Consider the following 19,569-nt stretch of genomic DNA (forward strand, 5'->3'; position numbering starts at 1 on the left):
GCGTAAGTTTTTGAAATAAGATATGGGACACCAATAATGCCAGATAACTACTTCTCAACAAGTGCAGCTTAGCACTATATATTCAGTATCTAAAATGGAACAAATTTGTCATTTTGGGACAAAATATCACGGTTTTTAATGTTGAGGATATCAGGATTTCCTTAGAAGACTAACCTATGGCACAAAAAACAACTCTTGCTCAACAGTTAACTTGATTTCCTTGGAGAAAAATATCAATGATTCGTTATTGGGACTATTTAAAAATAGCAACAGAAGTTGCAACAAAATATGAAGAAATAACCAGCTGCTCTCATGAAGTTGTCTCTACTTAACAGGTTATGTTCTACTCTCTGGAAGCCCAATCACTGGTTGATTTACTCTAAAAAGAGAGATCTGGGATGATATTGCAGCTCTCTCTAGCTTCCATGTTACTTCCCTTGTCCTGGAACTGTTCTCCATTTTGCCCTGCCTAGCAGATTGCCCAAACTATGCATGAGTTAATCCTACCCACTGAGTGTTGGGTTTGTTTTCCAGCTCTACTCATTTGGGGCAAGTTTCTGCAACAGGGCTAGTTTCCCTTGGCTCATGTCCAGTGCGCTGGTAAGTGAGGTTCTGCCTGATTTCAGCTTGCTGCGTTTTGCACTGTTTGAGATGGAGATGCTTTGATTCAACACCACATGGTGGGTATTCAGTGCCCTCCAAGACTGTGAATTCCTACTGGTTTTTCTTTGCCTTCCCTGTCTAGCCTCATTATTTCAGAAGATGTTAATTATATTATCTTGTTCATACTAAATATAGTCATCCAGGAATTATTCAGAAGAAAACACTGGCATCATGCTATGTCCGGTTACTTGCAATTTATTTCAATTATTGAAAACACAGAAAAAAAAAAAAAAAAAAGCAGAGATCAGTCTACTCTTTATAAGTCATCAAAAGCTCTTAACATTTAATGGGAAATGACCAATAAACCTTGGCCAAGAATCCCTACTGATTTTATAGGATGTACATTTATTAAATTTAGCTAACATTTTCTCAGAAAGGGCTCAAGCCCACCTAATTTCAACTCAAACTTTTTTTGCAATAATCCCAGTAATGGTTGACTTACTGGCAAAATGTAAATTCTCTCTGATAACTGCATTTATCTTGGCATATACACCATTTCTGGGCTGGGATTTTACCAACATTAAATTATCTTGAGTAATGTGAAAGATCAGACCTGCAAAGGTACTCTAGAGTCAAGAACTGATATTTAGTTGGTCCTCAATAAGAGAGCTGGGCCAGTGGTTCATGGCTGTCATCCATTCTAGCTGATTGATGTCTTTGTTGCTAACATTTTGAGTATCCACATTTTGAAGATTTCTGAGCCTTCTAATCATTCATATGTTGCTCTGTACAACAGAGGTGGCTCAGTGGTAAAGAGTCCTCGTGCAATGCAGGAGTAGCAGAAGATGTGGATTTGATTCCTGAGCTGGGAAGATCCCCTGGAGGAGGACATGGCAACCCCTCCAGTATTCTTGCCTGGAGAATTCCATAGACAGAGGAGCCTGGTGGGCTGCCATCCATGGGGTTGCAAAGAGTCAGACACGACTAAAACAATTTAGCATGCATGCATGCATAAACAGCAGGTATCAGGCATACTGAATTACCAGTGGATGGTATCTGTAGACTTGTTTCTGTCTCTATTTGAGTCTCAAGGCAGCCAAGGATGCTCCTGTGTCTCCTCCAACTAGGCCCAGGTTGCCTTTCCTAGATATTGTGGAACTGGATAAAATTGGGCATTTAGAACATAATCAAGGTCCTGGAGTTTAGTGCCATCTTAGGTTCAATGTGCAAAGGTTCATTATGGCTAACTGCAAGGATTCATTCATGGGTAATTGGAACAGAAACAATTTCATAAAAGGATATTCTGTTTTTAGTTGAAAGATGGTTTTCTGATGCAGCTTTCATGTCCACCAAAGAACTTGGGTCCTTTAATGATAGAGAAAAGAAGAGCTTCCTTTTAAGAAGATAAACATAGGTTTCCAAGCATTTTGTTAGAATTATTACTTTCAGTTGTATATCAGGTACAGACCTCAAGTTTTACAAAATTCAGGTTTGCAAGAAATATAATTTCATTTTTCCATAACTCAAGCCAATTTCTAGTTCAAGCTCTGATTTCATGAGGGGTGGCAGATACTTAATCATAGTCAATTTGGCAGAGGTTGCATCTAAACTGAGGAGACTTCTCTAGGATTAGCATGTCAGAGAAAGAGGATGAAACATTTGATCTTTGCTCCTCCTCTGCCATGCTGGCTCCCCTAAGATTTCCACTCTGTATCTTTCCTCAAAGGCAGCTGGCCCCACAGATGGCTGCTGGATTGACCTTGGCCAATCAGCAAAGTTCCTTTAGGTCTGCTGCTTCTGCTGTCTCTGCACCCTTTTGGGTATCTGGGGCTCATCATGTTGGGCTTCTAGAACCTCCATGGTACTATGCAAGATTTCACTGTCCATTATGGTAGCTACCAGTCACATGCAGCTGTTGAAATCTAAATTAATTAAAACTCAATAAAACTTTAGCTCCTTAGTTAGGCTAGCCACCTTTCTGAGCCCTAGTGGTTTCCCTCAATAGTCCTAGTGGCTAGAAGCTACTGTATTGGACACCCATGTACAGAATATTTCATTCAGCACAAAAAATGCTATTGAATTGGTCTTGGCTGGACTGGACACACAACCCAGCCTTTTCTTATCTTAGGGTCTTGCCACACCCCTGGGCTCTAACAAATAAAATGAATGGAAATTATCTCTCTTGGCTCTCAGTTCCTGTAGATAGATCCTGCCAAACGCTTCTGCCAGAATAGGGTGAGAAGAGAGCAGTGAGTCCTGCTCTCTGGGACCCACCAGCATGTAGCCTCTCATTACTTTCCAGCCAACTTCTTAATCCCATTCCAGTCGGAAATCCATTTCTTATCTCTAGGCAAGGAAGTTATACTATTGTATATACCAGCACTGTCCAACAGGAAAATAAGGCAAGCCACATGTATAATTAAAATTTTTCCAGTAGCCACATTAAAAGAGTAAAGTAATGAATGAAATTAATTTTTAATGTCTTTTTTAATCCAATACATTTAAAATGTTATCATTTCAACAGGCAGTCAATAGAAAACTTTTAAATAAGATATATCCTCTTCATTTGTACATACTAAGTCTTTGAAATTGGTTTGTATTTTATACCCACAGCACATCTCAATTTCAACTAGCCATATTTCAAATGTTCAGTAGTCACATATAGCTATAGGTTAACATATTGAACAGTACAGGTCTCTAACTGGATATATTTTGTTACCCCCTAAAGGGCTTGGGTTCCGAAACTCAAGAACAAGGAGAAATTCCCTCTTTCTTTACATCCTGTTATATTACTTTTCTGAAACAATAAGCAAAACCCAGTCTATCTGAGGGTGGATATGGGGCTTCCGGCTCAGACAGTAAAGAATCTGCCTGCAATGAGGGAGATCCAGGTTTGATCCCTGGGTTGGGAAGATCCCCCTGGAGAAAGGAATGGCTACCCACTCTAGTATTCTTGCCTGGAGAATCCCATGGACAGAGGAGCCTGGCAGGCTATAGTCCATGGGATCACAACAGTTGGACACAACTGAGCAACTAACATTAATATGATGCTGAAGGTGTCTTTGGGTGGGGTATGGGAGGAGAAAGGCCATGGGATAAAAGGAATACTTGGACAAACAACTACTACAAAAACCTCAGTTAATATTTCAAAAGTATTAGCCTGCCACAGTGAGCTTTTTAAGGATATAAATATTGCTGTAGGATTGTCAGAAGTTTGTTTGTTATGGGCATAAAAGAAATAGTAATTTTATTAGCAGTTAAAAATTGCAGTAATATTGTTGTGTATTGTATAGCTGCTATGGTAACTGGAAAACACAATGCAAAAATCTGCAGTGCAGTGCTATTGTTGCAGGTAAATCTTATTACTATGACTAAGGCACAGATAAGTTCTATTAGTAGTTCAATCCTGCAATAATACCTCTGACAATTTTTTACTGCAAAAACTGTAAAACCCAAGGATAAGAATTTTATTACCAGAGATGATAATTCAAGCCTACGGTTGCACTTCATAGACTAGAATCTCCATTTAGGTGGTTAACTGGCAAAGCTGCTTCAATGAAAATAATTTCTATCATTTCAAAACTGTCATGGCACAGAGGATTTGAAATTTTGGGGTGGCATTTTCCATTTTTTTATATTCTATTTTCACTGTAAGATTGGTGACATTTAAAGGCAATATAGAAATTATTTTTTTTAATTTTATTTTATTTTTAAACTTTACATAATTGTATTAGTTTTGCCAAATATCAAAATGAATCCGCCACAGGTATACATGTGTTCCCCATCCTGAACCCTCCTCCCTCCTCCCTCCCCATTCCATCCCTCTGGGTCGTCCCAGTGCACCAGCCCCAAGCATCCAGTATCGTGCATCGAACCTGGACTGGCAACTCGTTTCATACATGATATTTTACATGTTTCAATGCCATTCTCCCAAATCTCCCCATCCTCTCCCTCTCTCACAGAGTCCATAAGACTGTTCTATACATCAGTGTCTCTTTTGCTGTCTCGTACACAGGGTTATTGTTACCATCTTTCTAAATTCTATATATATGCATTAGTATACTGTATTGGTGTTTTTCTTTCTGGCTTACTTCACTCTGTATAATAGGCTCCAGTTTCATCCACCTCATTAGAACTGATTCAAATGTATTCTTTTTAATGGCTGAGTAATACTCCATTGTGTATATGTACCACAGCTTTCTTATCCATTCATCTGCTGATGGACATCTAGGTTGCTTCCATGTCCTGGCTATTATAAACAGTGCTGCGATGAACATTGGGGTACATGTGTCTCTTTCCCTTCTGGTTTCCTCAGTGTGTATGCCCAGCAGTGGGACTGCTGGATCATAAGGCAGTTCTATTTCCAGTTTTTTAAGGAATCTCCACACTGTTCTCCATAGTGGCTGTACTAGTTTGCATTCCCACCAACAGTGTAAGAGGGTTCCCTTTTCTCCACACCCTCTCCAGCATTTATTACTTGTAGACTTTTGGATCGCAGCCATTCTGACTGGTGTGAAATGGTACCTCATAGTGGTTTTGATTTGCATTTCTCTGATAATGAGTGATGTTGAGCATCTTTTCATGTGTTTGTGAGCCATCTGTATGTCTTCTTTGGAGAAATGTCTATTTAGTTCTTTGGCCCATTTTTTGATTGGGTCATTTATTTTTCTGGAGTTGAGCTGTAGGAGTTGCTTGTATATTCTCGAGATTAGTTGTTTGTCAGTTGCTTCATTTGCTATTATCTTCTCCCATTCTGAAGGCTGTCTTTTCACCTTGCTAATAGTTTAAATGTTGAATCTTTTAAGTAAAACAGCTATAATATTTTGCAGTCAACATCTGGGTCAAATGGACAGGACAATTAAAGTTACTTATATCCACAGGTGTATTACATGCAGATTAAGCCTGGGATGGAAGGAGATGATAAATCAAGACCTGAGTGAACGGGGGTTTAGAAAGAAGCAGAAACACAGTTTGGAAGGGGGAAGGGTCAGTAGGCTGTACTTATTGGTACATACTGGTAGGGAGGAGAAATGGGAACCTTAAGAAAAAGGTAATTTCTAGAATGCCAAAAGATCTCACATGATATATGGCATGGAAGGTGGTCATGGGGACTGGGGCTAAGTGAATTCTTAGTAATTATTGAAAAGTTCTGAGTATACATAGGTTATTGGTGTTCCACTCTAGGTAATCACTGAGTTTAATGGAAGACAAATAATGTTGAAAGTAGTTTATTTTGAGATTTGTTATTCCTTGAGGTAGTGATGTTTGGTAACAACTAAGTATTGCCCAAGTTATTCTTGAAGGTCAATTTTTGATGTTTATTATGTATTATTTTTGACTGTTTGCTAACAAACACAATGATGTACATTATTAATTGCTATTTGTTGACTGTTTACTGTATGTCAGGCACTTTACATATCTTCCATCTTCCATTACATACTTATCTCAACATCCCAGAAAGGAAGCGTGATGATTTGTTTGACAGAATAAGAAACTGGGACCCAGAGAGGTGAAGTGATTTGTGTTAATTTCCTGCATGTATATTCAATATCTGTTTCTGCAAATTCTTTGAGAGCAGGGACTGTACCTTTTATGTGCCATTAATAACATTTCATGTGATCAATACTCAGTTGGTATTCCCTATCAGCTAAGTGGATAGAAAGATCTTAAAATATTCTATATTTAAGGTTCTCCAATAAATTTAGTTAGCAGACAGGTTATTAAAAAAAAAAGTCATGAGGGGAAGAAGTAGCTACTCCGTGGGGTCTCCAGGAGCCTATGAACTTATCTTGAACTTAGCAACAGGGTTAAGGTCTGTTTTTAATTCCTCCATTTCTAAACTTGGGCTCTTCTTAGCTACTTTTGCAGCTAGGATGAAAAAGAAGAGTTTATATCCAAGAGAAAAACTTCCCCTAAAAAGAAGAACTATCATACAAGAAACTCTTTCTTAGTTTCTTGAAGTTTTCCACAACTTGAGAAAGATTCCCTAGGGTCCTACACACTCCTTCTCCTTCTTTTTTTAAAAATAGTTTGTGTGTGCGCTTTTTTTTCTTCCGGATCAAACCTGTGCCTCTTGCATTGGCAGCATGGAGTCTTAACCACTGGACCACCAGGGAAGTCCCCTCTTCCTTTTTAGGAAGGGAAAGAGTATTAAAAGAAACCAGAATAACCACATAAGAAAGTCTGAGAATTTCTGAAGAATAATAATAAAAGATAGGATGCAAACCCCTCTTGATTATCATGTGGGTTGTTCTGAAGGACACCACAGATTAAAATAGGTTATGACCATTTCTATAAATTAGCCATTAAAAAATCCATACACTTAGAGTCTGTTAATGATGCAGAATATATCACTATATGAGATCATAATAGATGTAGGTTACAGTGATTTAGTAAGCCACTCAGGAAGGACATGAAAGAACTTTAAGATGTACCCAAAATCAAAATCAATATAATTATTATGGTTATCTTTCATATTTTAAAATTAAGACTATAGCGAAATAAGTGATATCTATGCCCTTTTCTGTAAAATGTGCACTGTGTTCTTGTAGTATTATTAGATCACTTTCTTTATTGCAAATGGAAATGGAATTAGATACTGGATTCAAGCCTTCTATGTCTCCCAATCTATGCTGATTGTTCAGTTTCTGCTTTCTCTTGCCTCCCCAAGGCTACAGATGAGCTCAGCTCTCACCCATCACTGCCCTCCTTCCTGACCTTAAAGAATCCTTCCCTAGATGGTAACACCTTTCAAGTTATTTTGTCCACACATCCTGCTCTCTATCCTTAGTAAGATTAAGAATGTGCTCTATTTCCAGGACTCATCTTGCTTGTTTTCTTTTCATGTTAGTTTCCCTCTCTTTTTCTCAATTGACTCATTGCTTGTAGGGTGCTGCTACTTCTCTGACCATTCCCTCCTGTCTCCTTCCCACTTTACTTCTTTGTCAAATGTTGAGATTCCCCCCAAAGTTCATTCTTTGTCTTCTTTCTCTAAACCAGAGGTCTGTGGACTACCTAAAATTGAAAGCAAATTTTTGTCTTAGGACAGGACCTATTTCTCCTCGGTAAAATATCTATACCTTTCATCATCGTTCTCAAAAGGGTCCTTGGCTCCTTTTACAAGGTTAAATGCCCCTGCCCTCACACTCTTCTTAGTTTGTTTCATCCTCTCCTTTGCCCATAACCACTCTTTTTATATGCTAACCCTCCGAAACTCATCTATAATTCCTACCAGAGAGAAAAAGATCGATAGCGAAGAGGAGAAACTAGGATTCATAGAAACGTTTAAGAATTATAACAAGAAGAAATCGCATTATGAACATTTTGTGTCCCTGATGGCTCAGAGGGTAAAGCGTCTCCCTGCAATGCGGGAGACCCGGGTTTGATCCCTGGGTCGGGAAGATCCCCTGGAGAAGGAAATGGCAACCCACTCCAGTATTCTTGCCTGGAGAATCCCATGGACGGAGGAGCCTGGCAGGCTGCAGTCTACGGGGTCGCAAAGAGTCGGACACGACTGAGCTACTTCACTTTTGGTTATTGATCTGGTTCATTAAGGACCAGCAGATCGAATGTTTGGTAGGGGCTTGGCCAGGTCATTACAGTTGGTCAGAGGAAAAATCCCAGGAGGTTAAACCAAGGCTGTGTGCGCAAACACCCTAGCAACTAGTGGCAGAGAGGGCACACCCAACTCCTAGGGTGGGGATAGGAGAGAACAGGAGAGAAAACCACAGCAGCTTCACAGCTCACAGCTGCAGAGAAGCCAGTCCCGGGCTCTGCTCTGACTCCAGCTATAAACCCCGCCCAGCACCTTTGACCGACATCCACCTTCAGCAACCACCTTCCAGATCACTATAAACACTCTTTACTCCTCCAACCTAGCTCTTCCCTCTTGAAGCCAATCAGAGGAATGGGAGGGATTGTCCGTAGAGGGTTCCAATTTTTTTTTCTTTTCTTTTTTTTTTTTTTTTTTAAAGAAGGGTAGATCGTACGCCGCGTTCCGCCTGGCGGAAAAACACCTCCAGAACTAGGGGGTGGAGCTCTGTGATGGGCACCCGGCTCGGCCAATGAGTGGCCCCTGCCCCTCAAAGGCCCGGTCGCCGAGGTGGGCGGGGCAAGCGCAGGGCCCAGCCAATGGCTGCGGGGCGGACGGAGGTTGAGCCGCCGTGGGTAGGGTTAGTGTGAGAGGTGCGGCGGGGGAGGTAATGATGGTGGCGGAGGAGAAAGGCGGGGGAGGGGGTGCTGGGCGCTGAGCGGCGGCTCTGGCAGGGTTTTGTAGGGTGGGGGACGGTCGCGGGGCTACTGCGTCCGGGAGGGGGCGGGCGTGAGGCGCGCTGTCCGCCTGAGGGGCTGCAGACCCCGGCTCCCGGGAGCGCCGCGGCTGGCTCGGCTGTTCCATGTGGCTCCGGCGGGGATGGAGGACTCGGTGGCGGCGGCGGCGGCTTCTGCTGCGGCGGCGACGGAGGAGCGGCGCTGAGGAGGGAACCGGGCCAGACTCAGCCCGACAGCGGGATTAGAGGTGTGAGGAGGGGGCGGGAGTGGACGTGCTGCGGGGCCGGGGCTCGGGTACCGGGCTGGGGTCTTCTGGCATCGCCTGGGTGACAGGGACTGCGGGCGAGCCACCGCCTGCCTCCGCTGGGGGCAGGGGTCTGGGCTGTGTGCGGGAGGAGAGGAGGCTCCGGCGGACTATTCCCTGAGGATGGGGGAGGGAAGCACCGCACCCCGCACCGTGCACTTGCCCCTTTGGTCACTGCTTCACGCCCAGGCAGGAGTTACCATTTCCCTCCGGTTGGCAGCGAAGGTGAATGAGAGCCCAAGTGGCCTGGAGCCGGGACACTGCCCTCTCTCTGTCTTGAGATTTCCCTCCACTCCTCTTTTCCCATCCGTTTCCCCCTCCGACTCAGCAGCAGCATTCTTCCCCGCTCCTTAATTTGCTCCAGGCACTTATTTTAGGACTCAGAGCTATTAATTATCACCTGAAAAATAAAGTTTATTTTAAAATACTCCACTCCTTCCTCTGACTGGCGTTGGACATTAAGAAGCATCTCTAGACTTTCCCGCTCTGCTCGCCCTTCTGTGATGCTAGGAGGAGGAGGTAGGGCCCGGCTTTCGCCTCTCAGTTGTTGTTGATGCCGAGTACCTGACGTGTTGCTCCACGTCTGTGGTGTGAGTTGTAATTTCTTCCTTGGTGTCTTGCATCCTTGACGTTACTGGCTTTTGAGGTTAGTGTTTTGTTTCATTGTTTGAAAAACATGCTGGAGAACTGGGCTTGTCTGTTGCAGTGTTATCTGACGTGGGTGGTTAGTCACTTCTTAGGCTTCTCTTCTCATATTTTTTCTCTTTGTTTTGCTTTTCTGTCCTCCAGAATACATATCACATAGCCCCCGAAGTGGAATGGTGATGTCTCCATGAGGGAACCTCCTCTCACTCATCCTGTCACGTGTGTCATCCTCTTCTTGACTGGACCATTCATCTAGGATGGGATTTACCCTGTGAAACAGGGAGAAGACTTTATGGACCCCAAACATCATTTCAAGTTGTAGTTGAGTTTTGTAAAGTACAGACACACATGCAAAGCTCCTTTGCTTTGGACCTTCTGCTTTGTTAAAGCTGCTGTGTTGCTAACCCAGAACTGCTCCACTGTTTTGACTGATCATCATGGCTTCAGTTTGGAAGAGACTACAGCGTGTGGGAAAACACGCATCCAAGTTCCAGTTTGTGGCCTCCTACCAGGAACTGATGGTTGAATGTACCAAGAAATGGTAAGAGTGCCTGGGTGTAGAGTTTGCTGTGCTGTGGCCTAAACTCTGCTGCTTCTGACAGCAGATTTACCTTTCTGCAGTGCACAAGTATGTGAAAGCTGGGCGGGGTGCAGATGACTCTCACAAGTACTGTGGTGTGCACTGTTGCTCCTGGTACCATTCCTGTGGGTTTTAATTACTGCACTTCAGTGTGGCTCAGAGGACTGTCACTATGAGAGCACACTAAGTACAGCAGACTTGGTCTTGAGGTCTTGCATCATTAGTGTTAGGATAACTTTGATTTTTATAATTTTAAGGAGATGTAAAAATGGCTATTGAAATATTGGAAACATATGCATATATTTTAACACATATGTCTATGTTTCAATAGAGTTTTAATACAGAAATCTATTCTTGTAGGGTGGTGCTGATCTGTTTTTTTTTCCTTTTGCTTAAAATAAAGAATTTTTCATTATCTGATTAATAGAATGCCAGTCCATACAACCTTAGAAATTCTTTTGTTATATGCTTAGTCAGGCAGCTGTATTTTATTTTAATTGCCTCATGAGATACATTTCTTGGCCAGACTTAAGGAAGCAATTAGTAGTGCTGGTCTATGATTTTTTGCTTTCACTTGGGCAAAGTAAATTTAGGGCTTTCTTTTCACTGCCCTGAATGATAAGCAAGACGAATTCTTATTGGGCTTCCCTTGTAGCTCAGCTGGTAAAGAATCTGCCTACAATGCAGGACACCTGGGTTTGATCCCTGGGTCAGAAAGATCCCCTCGAGAAGGAAATGGCAACCTACTCCAGTATTCTTGCCTGGAGAATCCCATGGACAGAGAAGCCTGGCAGGCTATAGTCCATGGGGTTGCAAGAGTCGGACACGACTTAGCAATTAAACTACTACTATTCTTATTAGAGGAAAAAAGTTAATCTTAAGAAAATGGTACTTTGGGTTTTGATTTATTGTAGTGATTAAGCAGTATTACTGCAAAAATAAGTCCATTTCATTGTTCACACAGACTGTAATTGCATGTCTGTATTAATCTCTCTTTTTATAAGATGAAAAACAACTTGTTGTACTCTAGAACTCTTAAAGCATATCTGAATATTTATTTGGAAACTAGTTTCCGAATGCTTTTCTCTTAAACTTGTTAGAATGTTATTTTATGTGCAACTCAAGAAGTGCATGTACTGATAACCTACTTTATACCAGGCTCTGTAGCTTTAGAGTTGAATATGAAATAATACCCACCCTCAAGGAGTCTAGGGCAATGACAGGTCATGTAAATGAAGTCTCTGTGATAGGTGCAATAATATAAATATGTATGATGTAGGGATCTTAATCTATCTCCATCCCCTAACAGTTAGATAATCTTGGGGACAGGGTATTTACTCCTCTGAGATAATTTTCATATTGAGAAAGGTAATAATGGTATCACTTCACAGAAAGGGTTATTGTGAAGATTAAATGAGTTAGGACATGTAAAATGCTTGGAACAATGTCAAGCACATAGTAAATGCTCAACAAATGCCATTTTTACTTACAAAGTTAGCAGAGAAGGAAATAACTCTTTAAGGGTAGGGTAGGGTATAGGATGACTTTCTGGGAGCTGAGCTGAGTTTTGAAAGGTTCATAATAATTGGCCAGGAGGCTAAAGGGGAAGAAATGAAGGATATTCTAGATGAAGCAACTGCTTATGCAAAAGCATGGAGGTGAGTGGTATGCCGGAAGTTCATGCAGTGTAACTGGATTATGATGGGCCTTAAAGTGGGAGGAATGAAGTGGGCTATGATGTTTTAGAGGCAGGCAGTGGTTAAGTGCTGTTATACATGCCTTGGACTTTATTCTGTGGGTGATGGAGAGATACTAAAAGGTTTTGAGCAGAAGAGACTTTAGGTTTGAAGAAAAGTGAAAGTGTTAGTCACTCGGTCCTGTCCATCTCTTTGCGAACCAATGGAGTGTAGCCCGCCAGGCTCTTCTGTCCATGGAATTCTCCAGGCAAGAATACTGGAGTGGGTAGCCAGTCCCTTCTCCAGAGGATATTCCCAACCCAGGGGTCGAACCCGGGTCTCTGCGTTGCAGGTGGATTCTTTACCATCTGAGTCACCAGGGAATCCTGACTTTAGATTTTCATTCTGGAAAATGATTTGGATGACAGTGTGAAGTAAGGATCATAGTGGAAAGGATAATTGGAGGCTGTGACGGTAGGGTAGCTATTGCAATAGGTAAGGTGAGAGAAGAGGCTTAGACTAAGGCAGTGGCAGAAAAGTGGGGAGAATAGAGTAGAGGGACACTTAGGACACAAAATGGATAATACTTAGTGGTCATTTCAGTATGGGTCTGAAAAGGATGAGGATGAGGGAGAGGGAAAGGTCTGGATTGACACCCAAGTTTCTGGCTTGGAGGACTGCTGCTGCTGCTGCTAAGTCGCTTCAGTCGTGTCCGACTCTGTGCGACCCCATAGACGGCAGCCCACCAGGCTCCCCGTCCCTGGGATTCTCCAGGCAAGACACTGGAGTGGGTTGCCATTTCCTTCTCCAATGCATGAAAGTGAAAAGTGAAAGTGAAGTCATTCAGTCGTGTCCGACTCTTTGCGACCCCATGGACTGCAGCCTACCAGGCTCCTCCGTCCATGGGATTTTCTAGGCAAGAGTACTGGAGTGGGGTGCCATTGCCTTCTCCGGGCTTGGAGGACTAGTGTACTACTGACTCAGCTAGGGAATACATGAGGAAGTTCCTGATTACAAGTTATTCTCAACTTGGTCTTATACTGGGGGCATCAACTATAAGATGGTTAAATTTGAATCTCTTTTATTAAGGAAAATAGAACATATCAGGTGATTCTTTATTCACAACATGAGTTTCTTCCCCATAGTTGGCATCATTCCTGGATTTTATTTTTCCTTGAGAAATATGTATGTTACTGTTAATGTGTCGCAAGGTAAAAGCCAAGAATGAAATTTAACTTGATTATTGATGAATAGATGGCTCAATTACTTTTAGGGTTGGACATTATGGTATACCTATTAAATTAGATCTTTATGATAAGGTCTGGCCTTAACACAAGAAGCATTTGGATACTGTAGAATTTTTAGACATGTAGTTCTAAATATTTTGCATTTTCCCCCATCTCATTTAAAAATACAGTTTAAAGTTAACAAGGTGACAGTGCCCAAAGAATAATATATTTGTTTGATGTACTGGAATTTTATTTATAAGTGGATCCTTAAATAGAGCTTTAAAATCTTTTCATTATATAAAAATTTGTTGTAATAAGTTTTAGTTAATATTCTTTTTGCTTTACTTTGCATAAGGTCCTTGTGATAAATACAGGTTAGGCCAAATTTCTATGCTTAAATCCTGTAGCTCTATTTTTTTATTTTTCATGCCTCATTTTGCAAGAATTTTTCATGCCTCATGCTTGCAAGAATTTTTAAATGACTGAATATGTATGCTGACTTAGAATCTATTTAAAGGACATAATAATAAAAATAGACTTGTACACATAGTAAGAACATACATTTTTTTCAGTTACATATACATTTTAGGTATTGTTTTGAGGGTATGGAAAAATAAAAGGAGAGGAAGGAAATTTATAGATGCCAATTGAGTACAGGCAGGGAAAGAGGCTTTGAAGATAATTGCAGGTGTTGAGAGGATAAGAAAATAGATTTAATATACATTAGAGAAGAAGGAATAAACTATAGAAAGAACAGCCAACATTCCATTAGGATTGTGCCTTTGTAAGTAAACTGTGTATACATGTGCCATACCTTTTAGAACTGTGCTACTCCAAGTGTTTTCTGAGCAACAGGAGAATTTGCAAAGCCTGGGAATGAATCTGTTAGAACTACTTCCCTCAGGCCCTGCCCTAGACTTACTGAATCAGGATCTGCATTTTAATGAGATCTATACCGTGGCTTCCCTGATACCTCAGTTGGTAAAGAATCTGCCTGCAATGCAGGAGATCCCGATTTGATTCTTGAGTTGGGAAGATCCCCTGGAGAAGGGATAGGCTATCCACTCCAGTATTCTTGGGCTTCCCTTGTGGTTCAGCTGGTAAAGAATCCGCCTGCAATGTGAGAGACCTGGGTTTGATCCCTGGGTTGGGAAGATCCCCTGGAGAAGGAAAAGGCTACCCACTCCAGTATTCTGGCCTGGAGAATTCCATGGACTCTCTAGTTGCAAAGAGTCGGACATGATTGAGCAACTTTCACTTTCCTTATTCCATGCATATTAAGGTTTAAGAAACAGTATTTTAAAATAATGTTTTCAGCCTAACTGCCCATTCATGACTTCAGGATAAAGTATACTGATTTCTGCATGAATTTGAAACTCAAGGGAATGAAGATGAAACTTCAGGATTCAAGAAGGGCATAGTGTGTTGATGGAAGAGGTTAATGGAAATCAGGATATGTTTTCCTAGGAAGAACGTGTTATTTCTGTGATTAAGGAGAGGAGAAATGTTTTCCATGTTCTCTTGTTATGGCTGTAGGTTATGAACCTGGGTGTGACAGGTAACAGGATGAAGGTAGGGGTTTCAGGAAGCCATCTTTAAGATCTAGGCCATGAGCAAACTCACAGCGTTTTACCCTTGATCAAAGGATGGATTCTATTTAAGGGGTTTGGGGTTTCTGCTTTCTTACACTTTTCTTTGTTGCTGTCTTATAGTATTTTGCATTTGCCCAACATAGTATGTTTCCTTAGCTCAGCACTGTTTAACTTATAATTCTTTCTTGATGTGGCTCTAGAAGTTATGTCAGGAACAAAAACCAGAAAGACTTTTATTCATCTGAGAGGATACTATACTGTTAAGTCCTGTTCCTCATCACTCCATAACCAGGTAGAGGCTCCAGTAAATTTGAAGATGTTAAGTGTTTATATTCCCCTTCTCTTATTGTTGTCCCCAAATCATTTAATTATTAATCTCACTTAACTGATGTAGCTGTTGGCAAGTGGTGAGACTGGCCACTAGAGATGACTCTGTGACAAAGAGACTAGCTGTTTTTCCTCTCTTGGTTTGTTTCTTCTCCTGTTCTTCTTTTTAAAAAATATCACCTGCAGGTCTTTAGATTTCTGAGAGAAGTCTTGTATGAGCTCTCAATGGCTCTTCAGCTGTTTAAGGAAACTACTCAAAAGTTGGCAAGTTGTGGGTATGATCATTTAGTTCACAGAACTCAGTTCCGATGGGAGCTCCCTAATACATGGTGAGAACTATTATGAGCATGTATTATATTTTCTGTGTATATCTCTGTATCATCTACATATGTGAACATGTTTTATCTGTTTTTTATATTTCTTCTATGTGAGTTTTTAAAAAGTATTTAAAGTACCGTAAACTTTTCCCCAAAAGGAATACATATATTGGTTTCTGGTTCTTCTGTCATGTAAGAATTCCTTTTTCTTATTTTTAAATGTAGTTTTAATTATAATTTATTTTTAAGATAGGTGACACAGTCACATGGTTCAGAATTCTAGAGGTACAAAAAGGGGTTTATATCCCTGAAAGTAACCCCTCATTTTCTCTGTTATTCCACAAGTTTTTGCACAGCTGAAACCTCAGGATTTGAAAAGTGAAAAAGTAGCTTTTTCCAGAGCTTAAGCGTGTGACGCTAGCCTGTTGGATAAAATATGAACTCCTTAATCTGATGTTCCAGGCCCTTTGTAACTGATCCCAAGTTAGTTTTCGAGTTGGACATTAGAATGCTACATACACTGTGACTATTAACTTGAGTTTATGAAGGCCAAGTTACATTAATAAGTACTTATTCAAATCCACTTCTTTGGGTGACTTAAGCAAGCTTTTCTCTACTGCTTTAATGGAATGAATTAGAGGAACATCTGCCTTGATATAAAGAACATACTTTTGAAATACATTAAAAAATAATAATAATTGAAAATAAGCTTGGTGTGTTTTAAGAGTATCTGGAAGGTGGGTGTGTCTGCAGCACAGTAGAACAAGGTGTAAAATGGTAACAGGTGAGGTTTGAGTAGGTAGGGGTTAGGTCACATATGGTGTTGAGGTCACGGTAAGGCTTTTGGATTTTTAGTGTGATAGGAAGCCATTGGAGAGGTTTGAGTGGGAAAGTATATGATTTACATTTTTAAAAGATTATTCTGGATACTTTGTGAAATGTGAACTGTTCTGAGTAAAAATAGAAGCTAAGATGCTGTTGTAGTAGTCCAAGTAGCAGAGGTCATGGTGGAGGTGGTGAGAAATGACTGGCTGTATGTTGGTAACACATACACATGCTCCTACCACACTTTATTGAGGTATAACTTACACTTTTACATAAATAAGATGCATCCATTTAAAGTATATAGTGCAATAAGTTTTGACAACAGTATAAACCCATGTGACTAGAAATAGATTTCTTGAAGGTGTAGTTGACAGGAGTTAATGATGGATTAGATATGTAAAGTGAGAGATCGTTAATGACTAGGGTTTTGGCCTGAGCAACCAGGTGAATGTAATACTAATTACAGGAATGGGGAACACCCGGGAGGAGAAAGTTTGTTGTGAAGGAGAAATCAAGAATTGGTTTTGCTTTCTTAAAGCTTGGGACATCCAGCTGGAGATTTTAATTAGGCAGTTAATTTAAGAATCTTGAGCTCAGGGGAGAGAAGAGGTCAGCGTCTCATAGTTTACAGATAGAATTTATAACTAAAGGGCTATAGGCAATTTTCTGTGGTGCTCATAGAGATTAAGAGAACTGAGGTCTGAGCCTTGGGACATTTCAACATATAGAGGAGGGGAGGAAGAGGAAGAACCAGCAAAGGAGACTGAAAACAATCAGTAATGAGGTAGGAGAGATTAGGAGTGTGTGCTTTCCAAGGAATGAAGTGCAAAATGTATCAGGAGAAGAGTGGTTCACCGTGTCAAATACTTTTGAGAGCAAGATTACCACTGGATTTGCAGGTTGGAAAGAGTTGATGACATTGAGGAGCGATTTGGGTCTTCCCTGGTAGCTCAGTTGGTGAAGAATCCGCCTGCAATGCAGGAGACCCCAGTTTGATTCCTGGGTCAGGAAGATCCACTAGAGAAGGGATAGGCTACCCATTCCAGTATTCTTGGGCTTCCCTTGTGGTTCAGCTGGTAAAGAATCCACTTGCAATGTGTGAGACCTGGGTGTGATCCCTGGGTTGGGAAGATCCCCTGGAGAAGGGAAAGGCTACCTACTCCAATGCCCTGGCCTGGAGAATTCCATGGACTGTCTAGTCCATGGGGTTGCAAAGAATCGGACACAACTGAGCGACTTTCACTTCACTTTGGGTGGAATGATGGGGATGAAAGCATAATTAAATTGAGTTAGAGGAAAGGAGGTGGATACAGAGTCAGTATAGATAATTTTGTTGGAAAATTTTGCTACAAAATGGAGAACTGGAGTACCTGGAGAGGGACAAGAGGTCAGGGTGTACCTTTCACATGGAAAGATGTTGCAGCATGTTTTAGTGCTGATGGAAATGGTTGGTAAAGAAGGAAAAACTGATGATGTGCTGGAAGAGGAAGTAACTTCGGAGAAAGAGAGAAAGGGAACAGGATCCAGCATGCAAATGGAAAGGCTGAACTTAAGTACTGTGTGTGTCAGTTGCTCAGTCGTGTCTGACTCTTAGTGACCCCATGGACTGTAGCCTGCCAGGCTCCTCTGTCCATAGAATTCTCCAGGCAAGAATACTCAAGAGGGTTGCCATTTCCATCTCCAGGGGATCTTCCCGACCCAGGGATTGAACCGGGGTCTCCTGCATTGCAGGCAGATCCTTTATAGTCTGAGCTACAGAGAAGCCCTGAACTTAAATAGAATCAGGGACAGTTCATTGTTACAAGGAGGGAAGCAGAGTACATGGATGAGAAGCATTTAGGTTGGTAGATTTGGTGGGGGAGGATGTAGATGTTCTGTTGGCTTATGTTTTCTTAGCGAAATAATATTAGGGGTCATCATCCAAGGGGGAGGTAGCAGAAAGTTATTGAAGGATTAACAGAAGAGGAGGTCTGAAATTGTTAAAACAGGAATGAATTGAGTAGGGAAATGTTGAAGGATTACTGGGTAGTGCTGAGGATGTTCTTAACATTGTGGTCATTAATTTAAAGTGAATGCACCAGCAAGTTTGCATATTTTAATTCAGTTACGTTATGTCCAGTACTTGGGTGCAGGCATGGAATAGGCAGACTTGGATTTAACCAGGGATGGGTTATATCAGGAATATATAACAGAGGAAAAGAAGGGCAAGGAAATTGGGAGTGAATGCATGAGGAGTGGTTATAGTGATGAACCATCAAGTATAGCATAGAAGAGGAGGAAAATAAGGACATAAGAGATGGGCTGGTCAGTAGAAAAGTGAAGAGGATAAGAACTGTGAGATGTTACAAAGATTCAGTAGTTGTTGGGATTGGGATACCCGAGTGAATGAGCTGGAAAACTGGGAGGTAGGAGAGTGAGATGCTTGATTTTGGAGGATGTGGTTAGTAGTAATGACAATATATAGGTGGTGGTCTCCTTTGCGTATTAGTTAAAAAAATAAGCACACAACTTGTGTGTTTTTAATTAATATGCTTTGTATGTTAAATATGAATATACTTTAATTTCTCTTTCTTTCTTTAAAATAAATTTAAGTAAAATAGGTCATCTTCTTTTTGTATCAATACCTTGGGGGGCTTTCATTCCTCTTTAAAGACTTGTAGCTGTTAGGGTGTGACCACAGCAGTTGATAGTTGAGATGGAATGGAGGAAAAGAAGTTTAGCAGTGAAGAGGGCAATTAGGGAATTGAAAGGTTAAGGGACAAATTATCTATGTGGCTCTTGAAATTGCTGAGACACTGAGAATAATTGGAAGAGAAATGGTTAAGACAGGGAGTCAAGTGCTGAAATCTTAGTGAATGAGGGGAGGGGTGGAGCAAAAAGTTTTACTTTTTGAAACTTTCTATGACAAGTTTATGTGAATTTTAAACCTTATTCTTTGAAACAAAATAAGTCTTCTTTTCCACTTGATGAATTGTCAGTAGATGTAATTTTGTTTAGTCACTAAGTTTTTTGTTTAGTTTTTGTTTTGTTTAGTCACTAAGTTGTGTTTGACTCTTTTGAGACCCCATGGACTGTAGCCCCTCCAGGTTCCTTGTCCAAGGGATTCTCTAGGCTAGAATGCTGCAGTGGGTTGCCATTCCCTTCTCCAGGGGATATTCTCAACCCAGGAATTAAAACCCGCTTCTCCTGCATTGGCAAGTGGA

The 19,569-nt window shown here is 41.1% G+C and overlaps 1 protein-coding gene across 24 annotated transcripts in view; it reads left to right on the forward strand.

The window, feature by feature from the left end:
• The window catches only part of EHBP1 (EH domain binding protein 1), a 583,640-nt gene that overhangs the window by 224,611 nt on the left and 339,460 nt on the right, over positions 1-19,569 (forward strand). For 19 of the 24 annotated variants that reach the window (XM_055540421.1, XM_055540420.1, XM_055540419.1 and 16 more), the window contains one exon: positions 9,965-10,361. In XM_055540421.1, coding sequence (XP_055396396.1) covers positions 10,258-10,361 — 104 coding nt within the window. In that variant the 5' untranslated portion in view covers positions 9,965-10,257. Of the gene's footprint in view, positions 1-8,699; positions 8,802-8,966; positions 9,119-9,964; positions 10,362-14,995; positions 15,554-16,912; positions 17,266-19,569 lie in introns of those variants that run through there. The other 5 variants (XM_055540424.1, XM_055540430.1, XM_055540432.1 and 2 more) reach the window with 5 other exon arrangements.

This window comes from Bubalus kerabau, chromosome 11, assembly GCF_029407905.1.
Source record: "Bubalus kerabau isolate K-KA32 ecotype Philippines breed swamp buffalo chromosome 11, PCC_UOA_SB_1v2, whole genome shotgun sequence".
NCBI classification, from domain to species: Eukaryota; Metazoa; Chordata; class Mammalia; order Artiodactyla; family Bovidae; genus Bubalus; species Bubalus kerabau.